Source organism: Gorilla gorilla, chromosome 12 (genome assembly GCF_029281585.2).
Source record: "Gorilla gorilla gorilla isolate KB3781 chromosome 12, NHGRI_mGorGor1-v2.1_pri, whole genome shotgun sequence".
In the NCBI taxonomy this organism is placed as follows: domain Eukaryota; kingdom Metazoa; phylum Chordata; class Mammalia; order Primates; family Hominidae; genus Gorilla; species Gorilla gorilla.
The window spans coordinates 34,492,956-34,516,893 of NC_073236.2; the positions used below are offsets into that span (position 1 = coordinate 34,492,956).

The window sequence follows — 23,938 nt, forward strand, 5'->3', positions numbered from 1 at the left end:
CAGTTTGATATTAGGAAACCTATTCAAGTAACTCATCATTTTAACTGATTAGAAGGAAATATTGGCCGGACATGATGGCTCACGCCTGTAATCCCAACACTTTGGGAGGCCGAGGTGGGTGGATCACTTGAGATCAGGAGTTCAAGACAAGCCTGGACAACATGGTGAAACCCTGTCTCTACTAAAAATACAAAAATTAGCTGGGGGTGGTGGCATGAGCCTATAGTCCCAGCTACTCAGGAGGCTGAGGCAAGAGAATAGCTTGAACTTGGCAGGCAGAGATTGCAGTGAGCTGAGATCGTGCCACTGCACTCCAGCCTGGGTGACAAGAGTGAGACTGTCTCAAAAAAAAAAAAAAAAAAAAAAGAGGAAATGTTTATCCTCATTCATTTCATGTGATTCTAAAAGAATAATGGAAAAAATTCAAAACTATCATGAGAAAGGAAAAGAATGAAGATTATCTTAGCAAACTAGAAACAGAATTGACACTCCCTTAACTTCAAGATCCATACTATCAACCCATAACAGAAGGCCAGCGTAGGATAGACAAATTCAAAACTACAGAACAGGCCCATATGTGTTCAGTACTTTAGAATGTGACAGCAGTGGATTTTAGATGAGTGGAGGAATGATGAATGGACTCATCCTTACCTCACTTAACATACAAAAGTGAACTATAAGGAATTAAAGGAAACAAGCAAAAGCATTATAAGAAAACACAAAGAGAGAGTTTCAATATGGGATGACAGAAAAGTTCTGGAGATGGATGGTGGTGATGGCTGTACCACAATGTGAATGTGCTCAATGCTACTGAACTGTAAGCTTGAAACATGGCTAAAATGGTAAATTGTATGTTATATATGTTTTACCACAATTCAAATTTTAAAAACAAAAAGGATTACTTTTATATTCTTATGATAGGGCTAGCTTTCTTAAGGCATAAAACTTTGGAGCTATAAAGGAAAATATCTGAAGATTTTACTATATGAAAAATTTAAATGGCTGTATGATCTAGAAATAAAAGTTAAAAGACTGACATTCAATGAATGCTTCAATAGAAAGAAAAAAAAATATGAGCCACTGACAGGAATAACATATATGTAATTTGTGTAACAGATAAAGATTTAACATCTGAATATACAAAGCCACTATAATTCAAAGAGTATGACAAACATTTCATAAAAGACATAAAACTTCTTAAGTAATCAGGAAAATGCACATTAAAACAATTTCATTTTTCACCCAGATTAATAAAGTTAAAAATATTGATTTCCACAAAATATGAAACATATTTTCATCACTGTGGCTAGAATTGTAAAGTAGCAAAAACTTTTTGAAGGGCAGTTAGTGAGCAGCTGCCCAGATATTAGAGGTACACATCCTCTACTTATTCTCTGGCCTGGAAAAATGCTCCCAGAGGTACACAAGAATAAACAAGTGTTCACCAGAGCATTATTTAAAATATCAAAAACCAAAATAGAACCCAGCTATCTACCTAACAGAAGGTGGTGAAATACATCTTCATACATCTACTCAGTGAAATACTAGCCAGCCTCTGAAAATACACAGACAGGGAAACGTGTCACGACATGATTTATAAAAAAAGGCAAGTTACAAAACAGTCCATACTCTGTACAAAATAAATAAAATAACATACTTTGTGTAGAAAAAAAAATCTGAATGGATCCATATCAGGCTATTAACAGTGAACATCATCTCTAGGAGTAGCATCATGGGAAACTTTCCCTTTCTAAATTAATTATTTCTATAATGTTTGAATCATTTAAAATAAGCATAATCATTTTTAGAATTGAAAAAATAAGAAATAAGATAAAATTAAAACATTTCCATCCCTCTGCAAAAAAAGGTAGCTATGATCCCAATGAATGTCAGGTGTTGACCTCTGTGCAGTATTTTCCCTAAAGAGGAAGAGACAGAAGAGCTTTTAGAATGGCTCAGGAACTATCACTGCACCTCCAGTTCACAAGCAGGTTGACATGGTGGAAAGGACAGGGAGACACAGGAAGGCCTTGGCTGTATAGCGGATACTGAAGGAAAGCACACTCAGTACTAGACTCAAACTGTTTTTTGGCTTAACTTCTAATCTTTGAGTGGCTCCTCAGATTACCATTTTAAGATTAGAAATATTTGACTTGAAAAGGTCACAGTGGAAATTAGATCAGCTAAGAGAAACTAATCATGACTTCCTGGGTGAGACCTATAAAAACCTAGCTGCGCCCTAAAAAGACAGCAATAAATGCTAAGATATGGGAAGGCACAGTGCTAGAAACCCAATGTCAAAGAAAGACTTGGGGGCCGAGGCGGGAGGACCACTTAAACCTAGGAGTTCAAGGCCAGCTTGGGCAACATAGTGAGATATCTCTGTCTCCATGTCCTTAAAAACAAAGAAAGGGCCAGGAGCGGTGGCTCACACCTGTAATCCCAGCACTTTCAGAGGCCGAGACAAGTAGATCACTTGAGGTCAGGAGTACGAGGCCAGCCTGGTCAACACGGTGAAACCCTGTTGTAGCTGGGCATGGTGGCGGGCGCCTGTAATCCCAGTTACTTGGGAGGCTGAGGCAGGAGAATTGCTTGAACCGGGGAGGTGGAGGTTGCAGGGAGCCGAGATCGCATCCCTGCACTCCAGCTTGGGCGATAGAGCAAGACTCCATCTCAAAAAATAAAAATAAAAACAAAGAAAGAGCATTAGCCAAGTAGCCTCTACTCATAACCTCTGAAGGATGAAACCAAGGATGAGAAAAAAATGAAACGAAAGGAAAAGTAAACAAAAACATTAAATACTAGACACTGCTACCCACTTGAACATATGTAATCTTCACAATATCAAGGGAGGGATGTAGAAGAGGAAGCTCAAAGATGTCCATGATTCGCTCAATATTATAAAGCCACAAACTCCAGAATCCAGATTTGAATTTGAATCTGAATCTCGTCTGTCCAGTGCATGGGCAGCCCCTTCAATCAGCCAGTCAGCTGGTCTTAAACTTCCCAATAATGAAGCCGATGTCCTCAGTCCTTCCTGGCAGACTCACCTGTGAGCTGGAGGGCAGCACCTGGGAAGAGGACTCCTCAGATGGGGCTGCTCCTGAGCCCATAGGGCTCAGTGTAGTGATCCTGCTCGGCTGGCCACGAAGTGTCAGAGTAATGGTGGTGGGGACCTTCAAGCCTGAGATAAAGAGAGAGAAGCAGAATTTTTGAGTCACACTCTCCACCTTCTACTGAGGCTTTCCTTTCCTGGAGAGCTTCTCCCCCACATAACACAGTCCCTTGGCCTCCTCCCCAGCTGGGTCATCTATGCCCTATCAGTCAATCTGAAAGGCAACAGGAAACAGCCTGTGTACTCTCAACCTCTCCGGGGGATGGGTCCACACAGCTGAATCCAAAGGTCAATGCCAGGACCCTGTGGGACTGGTTTCAACATCATACCTTGCCCACATGAGATGGGAAGGTCCTGGGGGAAAGATCCCAGATCTGGGAGTCCCCACAGTTCTCATGAGAGACTCACCTGATGCTTGGTTAGAGATCTGAGCCAGGCCAGGGAGGCTGCTTGCCAACTTAGCGAGGCCCCCATTGGTCAGCAGCTGGTGGATGGCTGTGGGCTTCCCACCAGGAGTGGCACCCAAGGAGGAGAGAGTGGTGGCCACAGGAATGGTACGGACAATGGTGCTGGTGCCCGTGGTGATGGCACCCAGGCTCTGCATGGGGGTGGGCAACTTCACACTGGTGGCCTGTGGGACACACAAGCCCAGGTGATCAGAAGCTGTCGCCCAACAGCAACGTTCGAGTTTGGAGGGCCCACAGCATATTATTAAAGGCTAACATGTATTGAGTGCCTACTACATGCAAGGTACTCTTCCAGGCATTTTGCATATATTATTTCATTCTTATAACAACTCTATGAGGGAGGTACTATTATTACCTCATTTTATAGACAAGGAAACAAAAACAGAGTGGTCAAGAAACTTGCCCAAGGTCACACAGTAAATGATAGACCTTAACTTTTGTAAGTTCCCTGCTGTGTAGCTAGAAGGCTGTTTCTCCTTGATCCACTGACTCCAGACCTAGTTTCCCTGCCAAAACCAACTAAGCTGAGGAGGCCTCCTCCCTACACCTGCCCAGCCCAGCAGATGGCAGATGTGCACCTGTGGGGCTGGTCCTGGGGAGGGATTTGCTGGAAGGCCAGAGGTCTTGCTGCTGATATCCTGCAAGCTGAAGCTGAGGCCTTGGAGGAGGCTGCTGGCTGATGTGGCCCCTAAGAGAGGACATAGCAGGAATCAGTAGAGACTCAATCACTTGCACTATCCCGAGAGCAGCCACATCCATCCACCCTCACCACCAACTAAAACACCAGTGGTGCTTGCCCTTGGACACCCGTCCTCAGAAAGAAGGCGGGAAGCTCTCCCCAGCCAGGCACACACTCAATGGATGCCACACAGGAAAGGTACTGTGCCAGACACTGCCCCGGACTTGCTCTGCACCTGCTGCAAACCATCAGTCATACATTTTAGACCATTTTGAGAAATCCAAGTTTGTTCCTTTCTTTCCAGGGAAGAAGAACTTTTTAAGCCAAAAGAATTCTAAATATCCAACTTTCACTTCGCCTCACACAATCAAAGCAGTAAGGAAGCAGCCTCAAAGCAATAAGAAAGGTTCTCTTAAAGGAAAAGGGTTTATTTTCTTTTTCTTTTTTTTTTTTTTTTTGAGACGGAGTTTCGCTCTTGTTGCCCAGGCTGGAGCACAATGGCACAATCTCAGCTCACTGCAACCTCCACCTCCTGGGTTCAAGCGATTCTCCTGCCTCAGCCTACCAAGCAGCTGGGATTACAAGTGCCCACCACCACACCCGGCTAATTTTTTGTATTTTTAGTAGAAACGGGGTTTCACCATATTGGCCAGGCTGGTCTCAAACTCCTGACCTCAGGTGATCCACCCACCTCGGCCTCCCAAAGTGTTGGGATTACAGGTGTGTCACCATGCCTGGCCAGGAGAGGGTTTCTGCAATGCTTTGGCCCTGCTGAGCTCAGGCAACAGGCCTTTCAAAGTAGGCTTAGTGGGTAGGACAAAGTGAGAGACAAGCACAGACAGAAAAATGTCTCATTTTGCTAATGCCCAGTGTAGCACCATTTCCAGTTTTATTCAGTCAGATGTGCTTAAAACAGCAAAGTAAAACCACAGTCAGCTCTCAATTATCTGTGGGCTTCACAGCAGATTTGCAGATTCAGACAACCATGGATAGAAACCTGTGGATATAGAATTCCAACGGTATGACATAATTTCATATAAGGGACTTGAGCATCCATGGATTTTGTTAGTGGTGAGGGTCCTAGAACCAATCTCCTGTGGATAACAAAGGCTGACTATACATATATGTCCTATCGGCTATTTCTCCTTACAGTAGAGGATACAGCACCTGTAGACTGGAACATTTACTCACTTGCAGACCAGGACATTTACTCACTGCATTTATTCAAGGCCAAGGAATCCCTCTGCCCAAGCTAATTCCAGCTTCACGTCAAGCCTCTATGATCACTCTAAGACCCAGAGGCCCATCCTGTGGCTTCAGCTCCACGGATGCTTTCCCAGGACCACCCAGAAGCAGCGGACCAAAAATTCTGTGTTGGAAGGGGAGAATGCTGGGCCACAAGATACCTGGGAGGGAGCCGCCAGGAGATGTGGCCACCAGGCGGCTCTGCAGTGTGTGCAAGGCACTGGGTGCAGTGCTGCTGGAGACCACTGAAGGGACTGGGCTGGCTGAGACTCCACCTTCAGAAGAACTGGACCTGGAGACAAAGGAAGGAGCTCTGTTATCCAAAGGTCACAGGACAGCAAGCCCTAGCAACACTGGCAGGGTACAGAGTGGGGCCCAGCAAGGTTTTCAGCAGCAGACATACACCAAAAACCTTCAGCTTCTTTGCCCCACTTTCTGTACCTGGCCTCTAGTCTTCTAAAAGTCCTTACTTACAGGACTTATAGCAAAAGCCAGGGGACACTTTGGAGTCTTAAGTAAAAGTGAACTCTGGGTTGACTCAAAAGCAAGACAAAGATCCCAATCAGAAGTAAGTCACATTTCCAAAACTGACAAGAATCCAGAATCCATCATTTTCCAAAGCACTAAATAAACCAGAAACAGAGGGAAGGGAAAAAAGGAATAGACACAAATGGTCCAATAAACACTCACTTGGCTGTGGTGAGAAGTCCTGTGAGCTCCTTGGCCCCTGCTGAAGCCTGCCCCAGTGTCATGGTGATGGGCTTCCCACCTGCAGCTTCAAAACAGAAAACCCCAAGGCCCCTGGTCAGTCCTATTTGGCCTCTACGTTTCCAGGTTCCACAGCTTAGGCTGAATGCAAGATATTACGGACGAAAACTGGAAAATGAAAAAAGATGAACTATGCTAGAGTAGGGAGAGTTGGGGTTATTTTTTCCTTCTATTTTCTAAACTTCCTGAAATATTCTGTACCTTTAATTGAAACAAACAAAAAAAGAACAAAATATAGGATGCTTTGAACGACGGCACAGCTTCCTCTCATATTCTGCCTGCCTGGTCCTCATTCAGACGGACTCATGCCCACTTTACCCACATGTACAGACTCATGTCTTCTTTGCTCCGGGCATCTCTCAAAATGAAGCAAAGGCTGAAATGCTGGTGAATGGCCACCAAAGGGCAATGCTGTGTACCTGAGAGAGCTCAGTTCTCATTTAACGTACCAAGAGAAACTCACCTTCTGGAGCACTTCCTTGGGAAGGAGCACAAGGCCCTCCAGCTGTGTCCCCTTGGGAGATAAGGGACACCTTGATCTTCGGTCGTTTGGAGGTCTTACTGCCAGGAAGAGGACTCGAGGGATGGTGTCGCTTCAGCTGAACCCTAAGATCCTCTTTCTCTCCTTCCTCTGGTGGTTCTGATGAAATGGGAACTAAGAGATGGAGCTGAGTTGAGATCCTCCACAATCCAAAAAATCCCAACAGACACTCAGTCAATACCAGCACCAACACAGCCATGTGTAGAATGTAGAACACACAGGAGAACCGCTCTACGTACAGGGCCACCCCTCAAAGGAGACTGCCCATGCTTCAGGACCACTTCACTCAGGCCCTGTCCGTGGGGGACCCCACTTTGCCCTTCTTAGAGGATGGCACCCTTCTCATCCCTCATCCTGCACTGGAGTCGGAAGAGAAGGGGCCCTGAGTTGGTAGGAATTAAAAGACAGAAGACATCCTGACCCTGCCTAGCCAAGGCCAATGGCAACAACAACAAAAATAGAGGACTCAACAGAATGAGTAAACAGTCCTTCTGAGACTCAAAAAATGTGATCATCTTCCTGTCTGAAGCCCTCCCCACATCATCACACAGTTGGGGACATTAAACATTCTATGAGAACTCATGGAGGAGCAGGTCATCCAGTCCTCTCTAAAAAGTAGAGTTTTCCAAAGGCTCTCAAGAGTCCCACCCTGCCCTAAGAGCCCACAGTTGAGGATCCACTTGCCAAATGGAGGCAATGAAGAGGAGTGTCACCAGGACTAAAAGCTGGCTATGAGTAGCTACTAGGACAGAGAGTACCTCAACCAGGCAACCTCACGGCTCCTACCCAAAAGTAACAGGGCAACACTGGCCCATGTCACAACCTAGTCCCCAGGTCATGTATACTAGTACAGACAAAGGCCATCTGTTCACACATGGGCTTCCACTTCCACTGAATCAAACAGGCTCATCATGTATACAGCCAAGCTTTTCGGACTCTTAGGTTATCTTTCAAGCTTCCTCAAAGATTCCCTCCTCTTTAAACCCAGAAGTCCACCCTAGTCCTCTTGTAGCACAGGGAAGCAAAGACTGGGGTGGGGAGGAAGGCAGCAGTCACATGAGGAGGGAGGAGGGGTCCTGGCATGAGTCAACAGTCAGGACATAACCAGCTAGAAGGATTGCTTAGGGGACAAATGCACTGGCTAAAATCAGAGTAGGAAGGAGGGTGTAGGGGAAAGGAGTTTCAGGTTCTATGCTGATATGTGGCTGGTAGGCTTGTAGCCACCAGATAAACACAGGACAAGAGGCAGGGAGAAAAACACACAAGGAAACTGAGACTCAGGCAATGCCACAGACATACAAAAAAGCAGCAGAGCCAAGATCATAGTGAAAGAAAGAACCACACTAAGCGACAAAAAAGAAAACACCATGAGAAGCAAACAAAAGAATGGAAAAAGGGCAAAGACTACAGAGTAAGCAAAAGGGGTCAGCAAAACAAAAGAATACAAAGAAAGAGAGAGAAAAGAACAGGAGGAAACCAAACTGAGGCAGATGAGAGGCAGAGATGGAAAATAAATAAGGGGTTGAGGAGCAGAATGTAGTGGACGAGCAGGCAAGAAAGAGTAATACTCACCAAAGAGACAGGAGGAGGTGCCAGGAGGAAGAGCTTTCCTCACCAGCATATTTTGTTTCAGAAAAGCAGCAAACTGTGCTGGAATGAATCAGAAAGAATTACAGAATCACAGCCAGCCAGAGAAGGGAGAAAAAGAGAGGGAATAAGAAAAAAGGTTGTAGAAAATGGCCAATAGGGGCTCCTTCTGAAATTACTGCATGGCAACCTGACTCTGCCACGGAGTCGGTCTGTAGAAGCATCTAAAACTGAATAGTACTATCTGCCTCATGGGGCCATGCCAAAACTCAACAAACTACAGCAATGCGAGTGCCATGAAGAAGGCATGGCACACAGCAAGGACTCCATATATGTTCGCTATTAGTATTCCCCGTTTGCCCATCAGCTCTGCTAAGCCAGGGTTCTAAAGCTGCTACTCTCCCCCATGACACCCTAGATCCCCATTTCAAACCCAGCTCGCCAATCAGCCTTCCAAACTCCTTAGATTCTCAACTAATCACCCTCTGCAGAAGCACAGCAGACCACCAGCTCTGTCTTCTTCAGAAGTGTAAAGACACACTGTCCACACGGGACTTGGCTCTGGCCACCACTCATGAAGATCCATGGCAGAGCATCCGCGCAGACCCTTGGGGCCTGGCCTCATTTCTCAACTCCTCCCATCCACTCACACTTCTACTCCTTGTTAGTACTACTCTTACAAGCAAACTCACAAAGAGGTCTGGGTTTCGGTTCTGATCATTTGGCTCCACTAAAAGAAACACAGGGAAAGTAAACAGATGAGCCTCCTATCCCCTCCACGTCTGTCTGCCAGACAGCCAGCTCTGGCTGCTGCCTCTTCCCAGGCACCCCTATTCCTGAAAAGCTCAGGTGACACATGCTCCTGGACACATCGTTAAACACCAATGCCCAAGAGGCCTTACCTCAAGGCCACCCAACTGGATCAATGTGGGGGAAGGGGGACAGAACCACTGTTTCTTTCCCTATCCAATGAACTCTCCCTTTTCTATAGCTCCTTTCATAGCACTCGCAGCTCACCAAACTCTTACTTTCGACTATATGAATACTTCCCAGCTTCATCTGAAACCTGTCTGCAGAGAACCCTGATAAACTTCACTGAAAGTCTCAGTGTGAGAATCTTAACACTTCAAGGGTCAAACAAAGAAAGGGCATGATGCCAGGTGAGTTGCCCTAGAATCTGATTAAAATCAATCACCCAATACATATGATTGGAGAGCCTCAACTGGAGGAGTGGCTGCCAAGGTAGAAAAAAGTTTAGGCCAATATACATGTTCATAAAGCCTAGCCTCCCCAGAACAGCAAGACAAAGCTATAACTAGTGATCACAAAGCCCCACTAACTCAGAGGCCTTGGCATTCATTTCAATAATTAATTTTGAATTTTGCCTGCACAGAAATGTGAGAAAGGGTGCCTCTCACATCCCCCTGAAAAAAGCCATAGATATCAATACTGTGCAACTGCCATGTGACATGAACTACAGAAGACAGACCCAAGAGGAGCCACTGGCCAAGTGCCTATACCTTGAGCTTGTTTGTGGGTCAGCACAGCTTCTGTCCGCTGCACATGTCTCTTCAGCAGCTGAGAGCTTCCAATCTGACTGGACTTCTGGGCAGAGGTCACCGTGGTCACTTTGGTCTTGGGACTGGAGGTGGGGCTGCTGGACACACTGGAGAGATCCTGAGTAAGGTGAGAAGGTCAAGAGATAAGACAATGTTACTAGGATCTGACCATGAGTCAGCATGTCCCTCTGGAATTCCCCTTGTAGGAACTCACAGGCCCATGGCACTAATAAGACAGAGGCATCCCCAGGAAATTAGGGAACCAACTCTGTGCTGATTCCCCAGCAAAAGCGCTCCCTCCCTGCTCACACTACCTCCGAGCCTGAGGGTGAGGCGGGCAGCTTGGCAGCTGGGGAGGCAGGTCGACTGCCCCGCTCAGGGACTTCAAAGGCCAAGTCTCTGCGGGCCACATCGCGGGGCTTCTTCTTCTTCTCAGCATCCTGATCCCGAGGTTCAGAGCCCATGTGACCCTCAGCACGAGTGAGCACTCCAGTCAGAAAGTCCACAATCTCATCCTATTGTAGAGAGGAGCCAACCAAGGCCTTTTAGTCCTCATCTGGAGAATGGGAACCTCTCATATACTTTCCAACTAAACCAGATTCTCCCTCAGCTCTGGCATCCGCATGTGCCAGTCCTTCCCCACTCAAACAAGGTCTGGCGCAAATCCCAGGCTTCTGAGCAACTGTCGTTCAAGAAGACCAGCGAGTGCCTCTGTCAGGGGGAGCTCTGGGGTGGTCAAATTCCACCACTTTTCCAACACTCTCCCCCGTGATGCTTTGCTTACATTAATTCACCACTCCCATTTTTCTTTTCTTTGCTTATGACTGAGACCTACCAGAGGCCCCAGTGGAGGCCTTAGAGCCAAAGAGACAACTACCAATAAGACCAAACCTAAAAGGCTACAGAAAGGCAAGCCTAGCTGAGAAAAGCACACAAAACAACTGTTTACCTGAATACATCTGTCCACCATGCTCTGAGTCAACCCTTCTGATTTCTTCTTTGCTTTGCTTATTCTAAGAAACAAAAAGGATGACATGTTTACTTCTTACACATTCCATGGCATCCTATGAAAATAAGAATGTATTTCTTTTCTGGGTTGTTTATTTTCTAGCCCCAGAAGGAGGGCCATGTTAGCCTTAGGCAGGTAATGCAACCTCTCCGAACCTGTTTCCGTGTCTGCAAAATGCGGAATCATAACATCCCATTCATGGAGTTGTGGGGATTAAACAAAACAACATATGTAAAGAAACCAAGCACAGTGCCCAGGACAGTCCGCTCCAGAATTCCTATACCTATAGCTTAATAGATCAACTCTATCCAGAACTCAGGAGGCGGAGGTTGCAGTGAGCTGAGATTGCACCACTGCACTCCAGCATAGGCTACAGAGCCAGGCGCCACCTCAAAAAAAAAAAAAAAAAAAAAAAAAAAAAAGCTCAAGGTCGTGAAAGACAAAGATGGAGGAACTCTATCAAATTAAAGGAGACTGAGGAGACATGGCAACTAAATCCAAGTGTGATCCTGGGCTGGATGCATGCTGGACCAGAAAAATGACATTAGGGAAACAACTGATGAAACATGAGTCTGTAAATTATAGTATCATGTAGATGTTAATTTCTTGATTTTGAGAATTACCCTTTGGCTATGTAAGATGTTTAACATTTAGAAAATCAGGTGAAGGGTATATAGGAATTGTTTTGTACTAGTGTTATAACTTTTTATAAATCTGAAATTTCAAATATTAAAAAAGATTTTTTTAATGCTGTCTTTTTTTAATTTTTTTTTTTTTTTTTTTTTGAGACAGAGTCTTGCTCTGTCACCCAGGCTGGAGTGCAGTGGCGGGATCTCGGCTCATTGCAAGCTCTGCCTTCCGGGTTCACACCGTTCTCCTGCCTCAGCCTCCCGAGTAGCTGGGACTACAGGCGCCCGACACCACGCCCGGCTAATTTTTTGTATTTTTAGTAGAGACGGGGTTTCACCGTGTTAGCCGGGATGGTCTCAATCTCCTGACCTTGTGATCCACCTGCCTCAGCCTCCCAAAGTCCTGGGATTACAGGCGTGAGCCACTGCGCCCGGCTAATGCTGTCTTTTAACTGAACCAGACTGGTCTGTAGTTACATTGCCAGCTTACAGGCTTATCTCTAACACTGTAACACAGCTCTCTTGCAGCTCTGGGAGAATCCACCCACCTGAGATTGTCATCAGCTCCCCCAACCACCACCAAGCTGTTCTCAGCTCGAATCTTCTCCCGGAAGTCCTCCATGGCTTCAGGGTGACATTGAAGGGAATTCTGACCAATGACAAAGAGGACTGGAGTCTTCATATCCAAGAGGGGATCATCTACATCCTAAAACAGGTACAGGTTTTAGAATCGGCTTCTTCATATTCACAAAGCACTGACCCGGAAACTCCACTAAGGAGGATCAGCCGTGCAACTGCAGTCAGCCTCAGCATCAGCTTGGACAAGGCATGCACACTCGCAGTCCCACTGCCAATGACCCAGCACTCAGCTTTACCACATTCTTACCCCTCTGGGGCCATCCACAGTAAGCAGAGGAAACCCAAGGCAGACAACTGCAGTGACATACTCCATTACTGACACCTGTAAATAACAGAACAGTTTGTCTAAACGTCAACTGAGTTCATGGCACCTCAGCCTACCCAGAATCCAGGAGTGGTCCAGACCCACCAGACAGTCTCACTTCTTCCTCTCCTGTCCTAATATCCGGGTGCATCTTCTGCCACAATGGCAGCAGTAAGAGCACAAGATACAAGGTATGTCATTCCATAAGCAGCCACTACCTACAGAACTGGGGCCCCAAGAGGACCCCAGCAGGTGGCTGAACCATAGGATAGAAGGTTCAGTATTCCTACCCTGTCAACCCCCTCAACTAGAGCCCTCCTGCTCCATTTTTCTCCACAAATAGTAAATATAGTCAAGAGAACACAATGTTGCCATTAACCCTTAAGTGAAAAAAAATTCTCTCTATTGAACTTAATGGATAGCTACCAGACAGCCTAGATTTCTTGGAGCAAACTGCTAAGGCCTAACACCCTGGGAGCAGGGACTATGGGGACCTTCTTCCTCTCATAGCTATCACACTTGATTGGACTGCATGAAGCAAAATTAAGGGTTTGGACACATGAGGGACACTTACACAAACTGACAGACATACAAATATATGTAAAATATGAAAAGATTCCTTGATGTCTTGGAAAAAGACTGAAATGAACACAGCATCAAATTCCAGAGCTATTAATATTTGCCAGCTACAATTACTGTTGTTTTTTAGGTGGGAGAACAGTATGGTACTTCTGTTTAGAGAAAAAAAGGGATCTTTTTTTTTTCCCATAGATATATACCCATATGTATGTGTGTGTGTGTGTGTGTGTGTGTGTGTGTGTGTGTGTGTGTGTGTGTGTGTGTGTGTGAAAATGCTATTATATTTGGGATTTTCTTCAAAACAATCTGGGGGAGAAAGAAAATGAGCAGGGTGAGATGAAACAAGCCCAGCCAAGGGTTGATCACTGGTAAAGCTGGGTGAGGATCCGGGGGTTTATTATACTACACCCGCTTTTGTTTCTGCTTAAAGTTTTCCAAAATAAATTAAAAATTGTTTTAATAAAATTTGTCTTCTACAGTTTAAAATGCAATTATATAGGTAAAGTATCTAGCACAGAGCCTGACACACAGTAAAGGACTCAATGGTAGCTATCATTAGTGGTATTCCATCCCAGGACAACCTCCAAATAAGATAGAAATTACTTACATGACAGGCCACCAAAGCTCCTGTGTTCCAGCCAATCAAGATAATGGGTTTGTGTGGGAAATGGCTGTGAATCTTCATGGGAAGAGAAAGAAGACAGTAAGACAGGAGGCCAAAGATAGGTGCAGAACAACCCCAGAATGCTGAGTATGCCACAATGTACTGAAATACGGGCATTCTCACCTCCAGCACTTTGCTTCTCACTGCCCCAATCATATGCTCGAGACACTGTAGAACTCCTACCCCACTGCCATTGTTCAGCAGATGGGTGGCTACAGGGATGACCTGAAGGAAAGAAGTAGCCCCCACACCAGCAGAGGTAAGTTTCAAATCTTTCAATTCTGTTTAACCTACCCTAAACCCAAAACCTTGGAATTCCACATGAAAGAAGGGTTAGAGGAGGCTCCACATTCAAGTTATCCATTTTGACCTCCTCCCACATATTCTTCTCCTCAATCCTCCAAGACTATATTCCCTGCCAGGAAGGAGTTCCTCTTGCCCCCATACATACCTTGCCCAAGCAGGACAGCTGAGATTGCCAGAAGCGGTGGCGGCGTGAAGTGGGAAACACAGAGCTGGAGGGACCAGAGGAGGCGATGAGAATCAGCGGAGAGCCAGGGAGTTTGCTCTAAAGAGGAAGAATCCCACCCAAAAACCAGTGAGTGAGAAGTGTCCTTCCATGAAATTCCAAGTATCCCAATACCTTTCTCATCCCAACCAATGCTCCTTTGCTTGTGAAATTATGTTAAGCACTATGCAAACTAAATTATTAATAATAGTTAAAGAAGCCGGCCAGTCATGCTGGCTCACACCTGCAATCCCAGCACTTTGGGAGGCCGAGGCAAGTGGATCACCTGAGATTAGGAGTTTGAGACCAGCCTGGCCAACATGGTGAAATCCTGTCACTACTGAAAACACAAAAATTAGCTGGGCATGGTGGTGCATGCCTGTAATCTCAGCTACTCAGGAGTCTGAGGCAGGAGAATTGCCTGAACCCAGGAGGCAGAGGTTGCAGTAAGCTGAGATCGTGCCACTGCACTCTAGCCTGGGCAACAGAGCAAGATTCTGTCCCAAATAATAATAATAATAATAAATAGTTAAAGAAGCCATTTATCCTCCTGCCAAGGTTCTAAGGCTTGAGTCTAAAATTTTTATGTACCATTGTTAAGTCCTGAGCCATCCAACTTACTGGTTTGTTATGAGAAAGCACACCCACAGCAGGGTCCCAGGGCCTCTTCAGTAGGAGAGACAAGGCCTCAGCTCCTGCAGCCCCAGTCTTTGTGTTGGATGACACAAGCATCCGGTCAATCAAGGTTGGGATCTACAAAGAAGAAAGATCAAAGATGACTCCAGTGTAAAGCAGGAGACCTTCCATCACCAGCAATCAAGCAGAAGAACAGAGCCCCACTATAAGCCATAGACAGACTTCAACTAAGCCTCTGAAAACCTCCTCAGGATCAAGAATATATATAAATAAGTGGGTGAAAAGTATGCTCCCACCATGAAAAGTGAATGGGTACAATCCTTTGGAAAGCAGTCTGGATATGCAGCAAGGGACTTAACTGTATTCCCATCCCTTTTCCAAATGTTTCTACTTCTGAGAACCTTTCCAAAGAAAACGTATCAGAAACAAAAACACACACAAAAGGATGGGGACAGTTATGCACAGAGACAAATTAACTATGAATAATAATAAAGTAAAAACAATTTAATATATATGTGCATATGTAAGGGAGTAGTTTAGTCAACTATCTACCTAATTGGATATTAAAGATTATTTTCGAATATTTACAAGAATTTATTTATTTATTGAGACAAAGTCTCGCTCTGTCGCCCAGGCTAGAGTGCAGTGGCCTGATCTTGGCTCACTGCCACCTCTGCCTCCCGGGTTCAAGCGATTTCTCGTTTCTCAGCCTCCCAAGTAGCTGAGATTACAGGCGTGCACCACCATACCCAGCTAATTTTTTGTATTTCTAGTAGAGACGGAGTTTCACCATATTGGTCAGGATGGTCTTGAACTCCTGACCTCAAATAATCCACCCGCCTCAGCCTCCCAAAGTGCTGGGATTAAAGGCATCAGCCACTGCACCCAGCTTTCAAATATTTACAAGGATATATAATAACACGCAGAAATAATTTTGCTAAAATGTTACAGGTAAAATAGAAAATATAAAGATTATCTCTACTCAAAGCTGGGCTAAGCGGCTCATGCCTGTAATCCCAGCACTTTGAGAAGCCAAGGTGGGCAGATCACTCGAGGTCAGGAGTTCGAGACAAGCCTGGCCAACATGGTGAAACCCTGTCTCCACTAAAAATACAAAAATTAGCCAGGTGTGGTGGCTCACACCAGTAATCCCAGCTACTTGGGAAGCTGAGGTCCGAGAATCACCTGAACCCGGGAGGTGGAGGTTGTGGTGAGCCGAGGTCACGACACTGCACTCCAGCCTAGGCAACAGAGTGAGACTCTTCTCAATAAAAAGAAAAAAAAAAAAAAAGAAAGAGAAAAAGAAAAAAATTATCTCTACTCCCCTAATGCTAAATGACGGGTTAATGGGTGCAGCACACCAACATGGCACACGTATACATATGTAACAAACCTGCACGTTGTGCACATGTACCCTAAAACTTAAGGTATAATAATAATAAAATTAAAAAAAATAAAAAAAGATACATTAAGTGGGATAAAACAGATTTCTAAACAATGAATATAATAGAATCATATTTTAAAGAAAATATGCTGCACGCCTGTAGTCCCAGCTACTCAGGAGGCTGAGACACGAGAATCGCTTGAACCCAGGAGGCAGAGGTTGCAGTGAGCCAAGAGTGTGCCACCGCACTCCAGCCTGGGAAACAGAGGGAGACTGTCTCAAAAAAAAAAAGACAAAATGTTAATAACGATCTCTATGGAGTTTATGGGTGACTTTTTCCTTTACAGATTTCTATGTTCCCTAAATTTCCTCAATGAGTATCAGCTGATTTTATAATATTTTTAAATCTCCATTTTCTTCTAGAGTACTGCCTTCAAGCTGTGGTGTACTAAATAAATCTGTTATTATGTACAAAAATATATATCCTGCTATATACAGTGTACTTTATCTCATGTCTGTTTTTTACTATCTACCAGAAATGTGACATTACAGATGTGCAAATATAGGTTTCAGACATGTTGATGCTTACACTGAGAAGAAATATCTGCGAATTCCATGCTACCCACAAAAGGTCAAAATGACCTAGGGGAAAGGAAAAATGTTTAAATATTAGAGGCAGTTTTCAGAGAAAGAAAAAGGTTTTGAAAAATTGGAGAATAAAAAGTACTACGGTTTGATGCAAGTTGTAAAACTCCAAAAATAGCAGAAGATAAGTTGCTCTTAATTTAAAAACAGAGACACTAAAAGGATTTCTGTATGAGAAATTAGAGAATTATAACCATTAGACTTTCTCAGTTTAACTCAGGAAACAAATATTCGTGCAACTGCTTTTACAAGGCACCAGGCTAGTACTGCAGAGGAATTTAATCTACAAGAGGTAACGAAGACAAACACACAAATAATGGTGGGGGACAGGAATAGGGAAAGACCGATAACTGCCATGAAAGAAACAGAAGCCCAAACTGCTATGATGCAAACCACCCAACAGAGAAGAAGTTAAGAGGCAATTTTCATCTAAAGATACAGCATGTGAAATGAGACAGGCTCTTTGGAACAGGCAGGATTCCAACAGAAGATGAGAGAAAAGCCTTCCCATCAGAGACACCAGCAAGAGGCAAGAATGTGTAGAGCTTATTCCAAGCACAGATGGACAAAAGTCAAGGATGCAAGTAAGGAAGGAGGAGGATGTAAAAAGCCAGTAAGAAGGATAGGACCAAACCGCAAAGGATAAGACCAAACTGCAAAGGATCTTCATGTTCTTTGTAACTCACTCTAGAACTGTGAGCCACTCAACACTATGAGGCAAAGGATATGACCCTGGGTTAAGCTTTATCTAACAGTAGTATATAGCTTTGAAACCAAAAAGTCTTGACACTTGCTTCCTGTCAACAAGCGATAAAAAATCAATACTGACTTTTCCACTTGGAGCTGGGAAGACCAAGCTTCCCTGGCCTTTCCAGCATTACATTCACTCTCAACAGCCGATTAAAAGGCTAAGGTCTATACCTTCTCTGCCCTCTTTATCATAATGGATCTAATAGTGAAAGTAGCTGGGTGAAGAGCATGATCCCATCCACCTGCGCTTTCACATCCAGCAGGCACTTTAAAAGTAAAACAATCCTATAATCATTTATATCCTTTGGGAAACAACCAAAGTATTTGTTGTGAATCTAAATATAGTCATGGGAAAATAAGAGTCCGATGGCAGAGGATCCACTGTGGAGAGCACAGCCCAGAGAGGATGTTGCCTTGAGTCTGAGGCCCTTGCTGACTGGTGTACCAGCGAGCCTTCCACTATTCCAGCCAACCCACACCGTGGCCCAGCAGCATGGGAGGAAAACACCCAACTATGCATGCTATGGAGTCCCCCCAGTGGTCTGCCATGCTCATAATATCCGACATGCACCCAGGATATGTCCAGTCAGTAACTTAAATAGGGCAGCAGTACAAATTCCTCCTTAAAGGGAAATTATGCTAGCCACGGTGAGTGAAGCACGGTCACCAGAGAACTGAGACCCTGGCCACTACCAACACTCATCTCCTACAGTGTATTCACCAATGTTACACTTTTACCATAGGTAGAATGCTGAGGAGAACATATGTGAAGATGCCTACGATACTTCTGGGCCACCACTCTCTGTCTGCCAGGATCCAGTCTGGGCCCCACACTCTACCTGCCCACCACTCACCTCCCGGGTCCAGGGTTTCTACTACAGGGGAGCAGTACAGGGGAAAGTCTGGGACTCCCTTTTCATTTGTCTCTTTCTTCACCAGAAAATACACTCCACCAGAGAAGGGACCAGTTTTGTTTTGCTCACCCCAGTATCTGACACACGTAGGGCCCAAAATAAGTATTAGTTAAACAAAAAAACTAATGTCAAATTTCCTACCATGAATATCATTAATGTATCTAGTCCTGAGTTTTATTTCAGCACTAAACCAGTCTTCTAACAAACTTGGCACCCTTTAACTTAAAAACATATAAGAAACAATGAGTCTGCAAGTTTTGGGGATGTGGCTGAGGGAACGTGTTGGCCAGGCAACTTACAGCAGCAAGATGAGCCAGCTTCCTGTGAAGCAGAAAGTAAAACTATTGAAAAAAAACAAAAAAAAAGTCAAAAACTGAATCATGCTTATGCCTGTAATCCCAGTAATTTGGGAGGACAAGATGGGAGGATTGCTTGAGGCCAGGAATTCAAGACGAGCCTATAGCAAGACCATCTCTACAAAAAAATTAAAAATTTAGCTGGGTGTGGCAGGGCACGGCAGCTCACGCCTGTAATCCCAGCACTTTGGGAGGCCGAGGCGGGCGGATCACGAGGTCAGGAGATCGAGACATGGTGAAACCCTATCTCTACTAAAAATACAAAAAAAATTAGCCAGGCAGGGTGGCACACGCCTGTAGTCCCAGCTACTCAGGAGGCTGAGGCAGAATTGCTTCAACCCAGGAGGCAGAAGTTGCAGTAAGCCGAGATCGTGCCACTGCGTTCCAGCCTGGGCGACAGAGTGAGACTTTGTTTCAAAAAAAAAAAAAAAAAAAAAAAAAAAAATTTTTTTTGCTGGGTGTGGTGGTAGCACACACCTCTAGTCCCAGCTACTTGGGAGGCTGAGGCAGACGGATTGCTTGAGCCCAGGAGTTCGAAGTTATAGCAAGCAATGATAGTGCCACTGCACTCCAGCCTCTGGAGTGAGAGAGGAAGATCCTGTCTCCAAAGAAAAAAAAAAGGCCTCAGACAACTTGGATTGATCAGTTCTTTCTCTTCTCTCTCTCTCTCTTTCTTAGAGACAGGGCCTCCCCCTCTGTCACCCAGGCTGGAGTGCAGTGGCGGCATTGAACTCACTACAGCCTCCTCCCACCAGCCTCCTAACTAGCTGGGACTACAGACGCGTGCCACCATGCCTGGCTAATTATTTTGTTTTTAGTAGAGAGAAGGTCTTGCTATGTTGCTCAGGCTGGTCTCAAACTCCTGAGCTAAAGCAATCCTCCTGCCTCAGCCTCCCGAAGTGCTAGGATAATAGGCATGAGCTACTATGCCCAGCCGTGAGGCCATTTTGTATTGGAGCAAAACACCCCAAATATTTCAAGAGCCTATGAGGGTACTACTTAAATAACTGTTAATATTAGTAATAATAACTACTGTGGGCTCACTGCTTACTATGTGCCCAATTTTGTGTTAAGCCCCCTACCTGAATTAACTAATTTAATTTTCATAAAAATCCTAGATAGCTATTATTATCAGCCACATTTTAGAGATGAGACACCAGTCCAAGCTTACACAGCTAATCAGTAACAAAGCTGAGATCAGCCAGGCAATCTGCCTCCAGCATCCGCATTCTACCACATTGACGATAGCCTGATGCAATCACTGGAATCACCAAGAAAAACAGTTTAACTTTGTGCAATACTAAGTAAGAAAGCAGGGAACTATAATGATATGTTTGTACTGAATTATAAAAGTCTAAGTGTTGCTACTAAAGGCTCATGCCCTGGGGAGCAGAATTGAAGGCATCACGGCACGTTCCTGCTCTGCAATCTCCCAGTGCTCCGAGCACCAAGGGTCTGCTTCTGTCACCTTTCTCAACAAACTCTTCCCTGGTAAACCCTTCGTCTCCTTCATGATAATTCAATTCAGCCATGACTCAAACCACAAGCTGCAAGGCTAGGAAGGCTAAATGTATACTCTGGTTTTCAGGCCCCATACCTCATCCTGGAGCCAGCAGGGCTGAAAACGTTTACACCAGACACAAATGTGAAATGATACCCTGTCTCCCAATTTTAGTACCAAACCCATTAGTTTTGGCCATGCACTCCAGACCGACCAGATAATTACTTTGCCTAACCCCACATCCTGAACCCACAGGGGAGGATGGCTATCCCTAGGACAGGGCAGACCCCAATCACAGCCTTACCTTCCCCTTCAGCGTCTGCAAAGCATCCAGGTAGGCTGCCAGCATGGGCAGACTCAAGGTCTCCACAAGGGTGGTGTGCAGCCACTGGATCAGCTTGGTATCCCAGCTCACACTTGCCAGAGCCTGCCGCACTCTCCTTGCACACTTGTCCACAGCAACACGGCGCAGCACTGGCTCATTACAAGCCTGAAGGATGTAAGTGGAAGTAATAAAACATGAGGACTACCTGGTTAACAAGCAGGGGGACAAGTCAGTCAGCCAGTGAGGCCTGAACTACGAAGAGCCCACTGTGGGCGGATTGCTGGTGTCTTACCCCTTCGTTGGCCAAGCGGGCAAGCCGGTCAGACTGCAGGGCTTTGAGGATCTTGTTGAATAGCTTGTTCTGGGCCATTGTCCAGCCAGTCCTATAAGGGAAACTCTGAGGAATTATAGTCAAACCCTGGGGATGCTCCCCATGTACGTACACCATATAAAGAAGATTATGCCATAGTTTTATGTCTCTACTAGGGAACAGTAAAACGAAGTAGCTTAGTCTAAGACCACTGACCTAAAACACAAGACCTAGATTCTTCTGGTCCCAATCCTACCAAATGAAATCGTCACAGCACACACTTGTATTAATAATACACACATACACACACATACACACAATAATATACATAGTACAAGTCAAGACTAGTCATGAAAAAAGTCTTTCAGGCTAGCAAAGCTAATTACTTACTTAGTAGCTAAAATAATTCCAATCATAAATAAACGCACAGCACCATTGAACAGACAACATATTTGAATTTCATAAGTTTTATATTTCACACAAAAAGGCAGACAGGATCAGCAAGCATTTTAATGTACTAAAATCTCAGACCGAGGTAAGAATTCTATTTAAACTAGGCTTAAGAACAAAAATATAGCAGAAATATAACCAATAAAGAGGCTATTCTTCCACTCCTCAATATTCTACCCCACACTAATCTCTCTTTTCCATATATATTTTTTGTATTTTTTCTATATGTCACACAATTAGCAAATTTATTTTTGAGAGGCCTGTTCCATATAAGCTAATATGTTATCATCCCAGCATACGGCACTGGTATTCACACATCTACCTTATTGCTTATTGCTTACCTATTACTTACTGAGGCTTTGTGTGTTGCAGACATCTATCCTACTGTTCTCATCTCCACCTCATCACACCCAGTTTAGTGATATGGAGCTTATTATTGTCCCCCTTCACCCCACTCCCAGCAATCTTAATTACTCAGATGCTCTAACTCTGGCTAGTGACCTTCCTAAAGATACCAAAAGAAAGCCAATTGAAGATGCTCTATTAATATGTGTTTACCTATTCTCCCTCCCTTAAAAAAAAGCTGATGATGGCCAGGCGCAGTGCTTCACGCCTATAATCCCAGCACTTTGGGAGGCCAAGTGGAGTGGATCGCTTGAGTCCAGGAATTCAAGACCAGTCTGTGCAAATGGCAAAACCCCATCTCTAAAAAAAATACAAAAATTAGCTGGGCATGGTGGTGCGTGCCTGTAGCCCCAGCTACTCAGGAGCCTGAGGTGGGAGAATCGCTTGAGCCCAGGAGGTTGAGGCTGCAGTGAGCCGTGATCATGCCACTGCACTCAAAGCTTCAGTGACAGTGAGGCCTTGTCTCAAAAAAAATAAAAATAAAAATAAAAAATTACCTGGGTGCTACACCCAAATGAGACCCTGGAATGGGATCAAGGTAGCATTTCAAATCAGTCTGGATAAAGTCCCTAAATGTAGGGCTGAGACAACCACAACTAGAAAAAGAAAATCTGATCCCTACATATCATTCTACATCAAATTTCAGATGGAAGAAAAAGAAGACATAAAAGGAAGAAAGAGAAATGTAACTACATAAAAATTTCAAACTTTGGCCAGGAGTCTGTAATCCCAGCACTTTGGGAGGCCAAGGTGGGTGGATCACGAGATCAGGAGTTCAAGACCAGCCTGGCTAATATGGTGAAACCCCATCTCTACTAAAAATACAAAAATTAGCTGGGCGTGATGGCATGCGCCTGTAGTCCCAGCTACTCCGGAGGCTGAGGCAGAAGAAGCACTTGAATCCAGGAGGCAGAGGTTGCAGTGAGCCGAGATTGCGCCACTGCACTCCAGCCTGGGTGACAGAGTGAGACTCCGTCTTGAAAAAAAAAAAAAATTCAAACTTTAAGCCAGGCATGGTAGCATGTGCCTGTAGTTCCAGATACTTGGGAGGCTGAGGCAGGAGGAGCCCAGAAGTTCAAGTCCAGCCTGGGCAACATGTCTCTCAAAAAATAAAAAATAAAAAAAATTTAAAAAGTATAAACAAGGTCAAAACACAATGGGAAAATGACTGCCATTTCATTAAAATAGAAAGAAGCTCTAGAAAATTAATAAGAAAAAGATGAAATACTCAAAGGTCAAAGAACACAAAAAGGCAGGTCACAAAAGAAGTAAAGTCAACTCTACTTCAAAATTAAACAGGCTGGGCGTAGTGGCTCACGCCTGTAATCCCTGCACTTCAGGAGGCCAAGGCAGGCGGATCACAAGGTCAGGAGTTCGAGACCAGCCTGGCCAACACAGTGAAACCCTGTCTCTACTAAAAATACAAAACTTAGCCGGGTGTGGTGGCACACGCCTGTAGTCCCAGCTACTTGGGAGGCTGAGGCAAAAGAATCGCTTGAACCTGGGAGGCGGAGGTTGCAGTGAGCTGAGACAGTGCCATTGCACTCCAGCCTGGGCAACAGAGAGACTCCAGCTCAAAAAAAAAAAAAAAAATTAAACAAATGCAGCCAGGCAAAGTGGCTCACGCCTATAATCCCAGCACTTTGGGAGGCTGAGGCAGGAGGACAGCTTGGGCTCAGGAGTTTGAGACCAGCTTGGGCAACAAAGTGAGACCTTGTCTACTGAAAATCAAAAAATTAGCCAGGCATAGTGGCAGGTGCCCAAAGTTCCAGCTATTCAGGAGGCTGAGGCTGGAGGATGGCTTGAGTCTAGGATATCAAGGCTGTAGTGAGGTATGATCATGCCACGGGGCGACGGAACAAGACCTCGTCTCAAAAAAAAAAAAAAAAAAGAACCAACAAATGCAAATTAATAAAGTATTATTTTTCACCTATCAAATGGGTAAAAATTAAGAATTTAATAATTCTCT

The 23,938-nt window shown here is 44.7% G+C and overlaps 1 protein-coding gene across 22 annotated transcripts in view; it reads right to left on the reverse strand.

The window, feature by feature from the left end:
* The window catches only part of KANSL3 (KAT8 regulatory NSL complex subunit 3), a 57,875-nt gene that overhangs the window by 18,069 nt on the left and 15,868 nt on the right, over positions 1-23,938 (reverse strand). For 6 of the 22 annotated variants that reach the window (XM_055378573.2, XM_063695560.1, XM_004031435.5 and 3 more), the window contains exons 4-20: positions 21,097-21,187; positions 20,784-20,969; positions 14,915-15,046; positions 14,237-14,353; positions 13,909-14,010; positions 13,729-13,800; positions 12,486-12,560; positions 12,148-12,305; positions 10,911-10,974; positions 10,276-10,476; positions 9,923-10,079; positions 6,738-6,929; positions 6,197-6,281; positions 5,668-5,798; positions 4,161-4,270; positions 3,524-3,746; positions 3,051-3,184 (exon numbers count right to left, since the gene is read on the reverse strand). In XM_055378573.2, the coding sequence (XP_055234548.1) occupies positions 3,051-3,184; positions 3,524-3,746; positions 4,161-4,270; positions 5,668-5,798; positions 6,197-6,281; positions 6,738-6,929; positions 9,923-10,079; positions 10,276-10,476; positions 10,911-10,974; positions 12,148-12,305; positions 12,486-12,560; positions 13,729-13,800; positions 13,909-14,010; positions 14,237-14,353; positions 14,915-15,046; positions 20,784-20,969; positions 21,097-21,187 (2,230 nt within the window). Of the gene's footprint in view, positions 1-1,084; positions 3,185-3,523; positions 3,747-4,160; positions 4,271-5,667; positions 5,799-6,196; positions 6,282-6,737; positions 6,930-8,387; positions 8,466-9,922; positions 10,080-10,275; positions 10,477-10,910; positions 10,975-12,147; positions 12,306-12,485; positions 12,561-13,728; positions 13,801-13,908; positions 14,011-14,236; positions 14,354-14,914; positions 15,047-20,783; positions 20,970-21,096; positions 21,188-23,938 lie in introns of those variants that run through there. The other 16 variants (XM_019021000.3, XM_019020999.4, XM_063695554.1 and 13 more) reach the window with 10 other exon arrangements.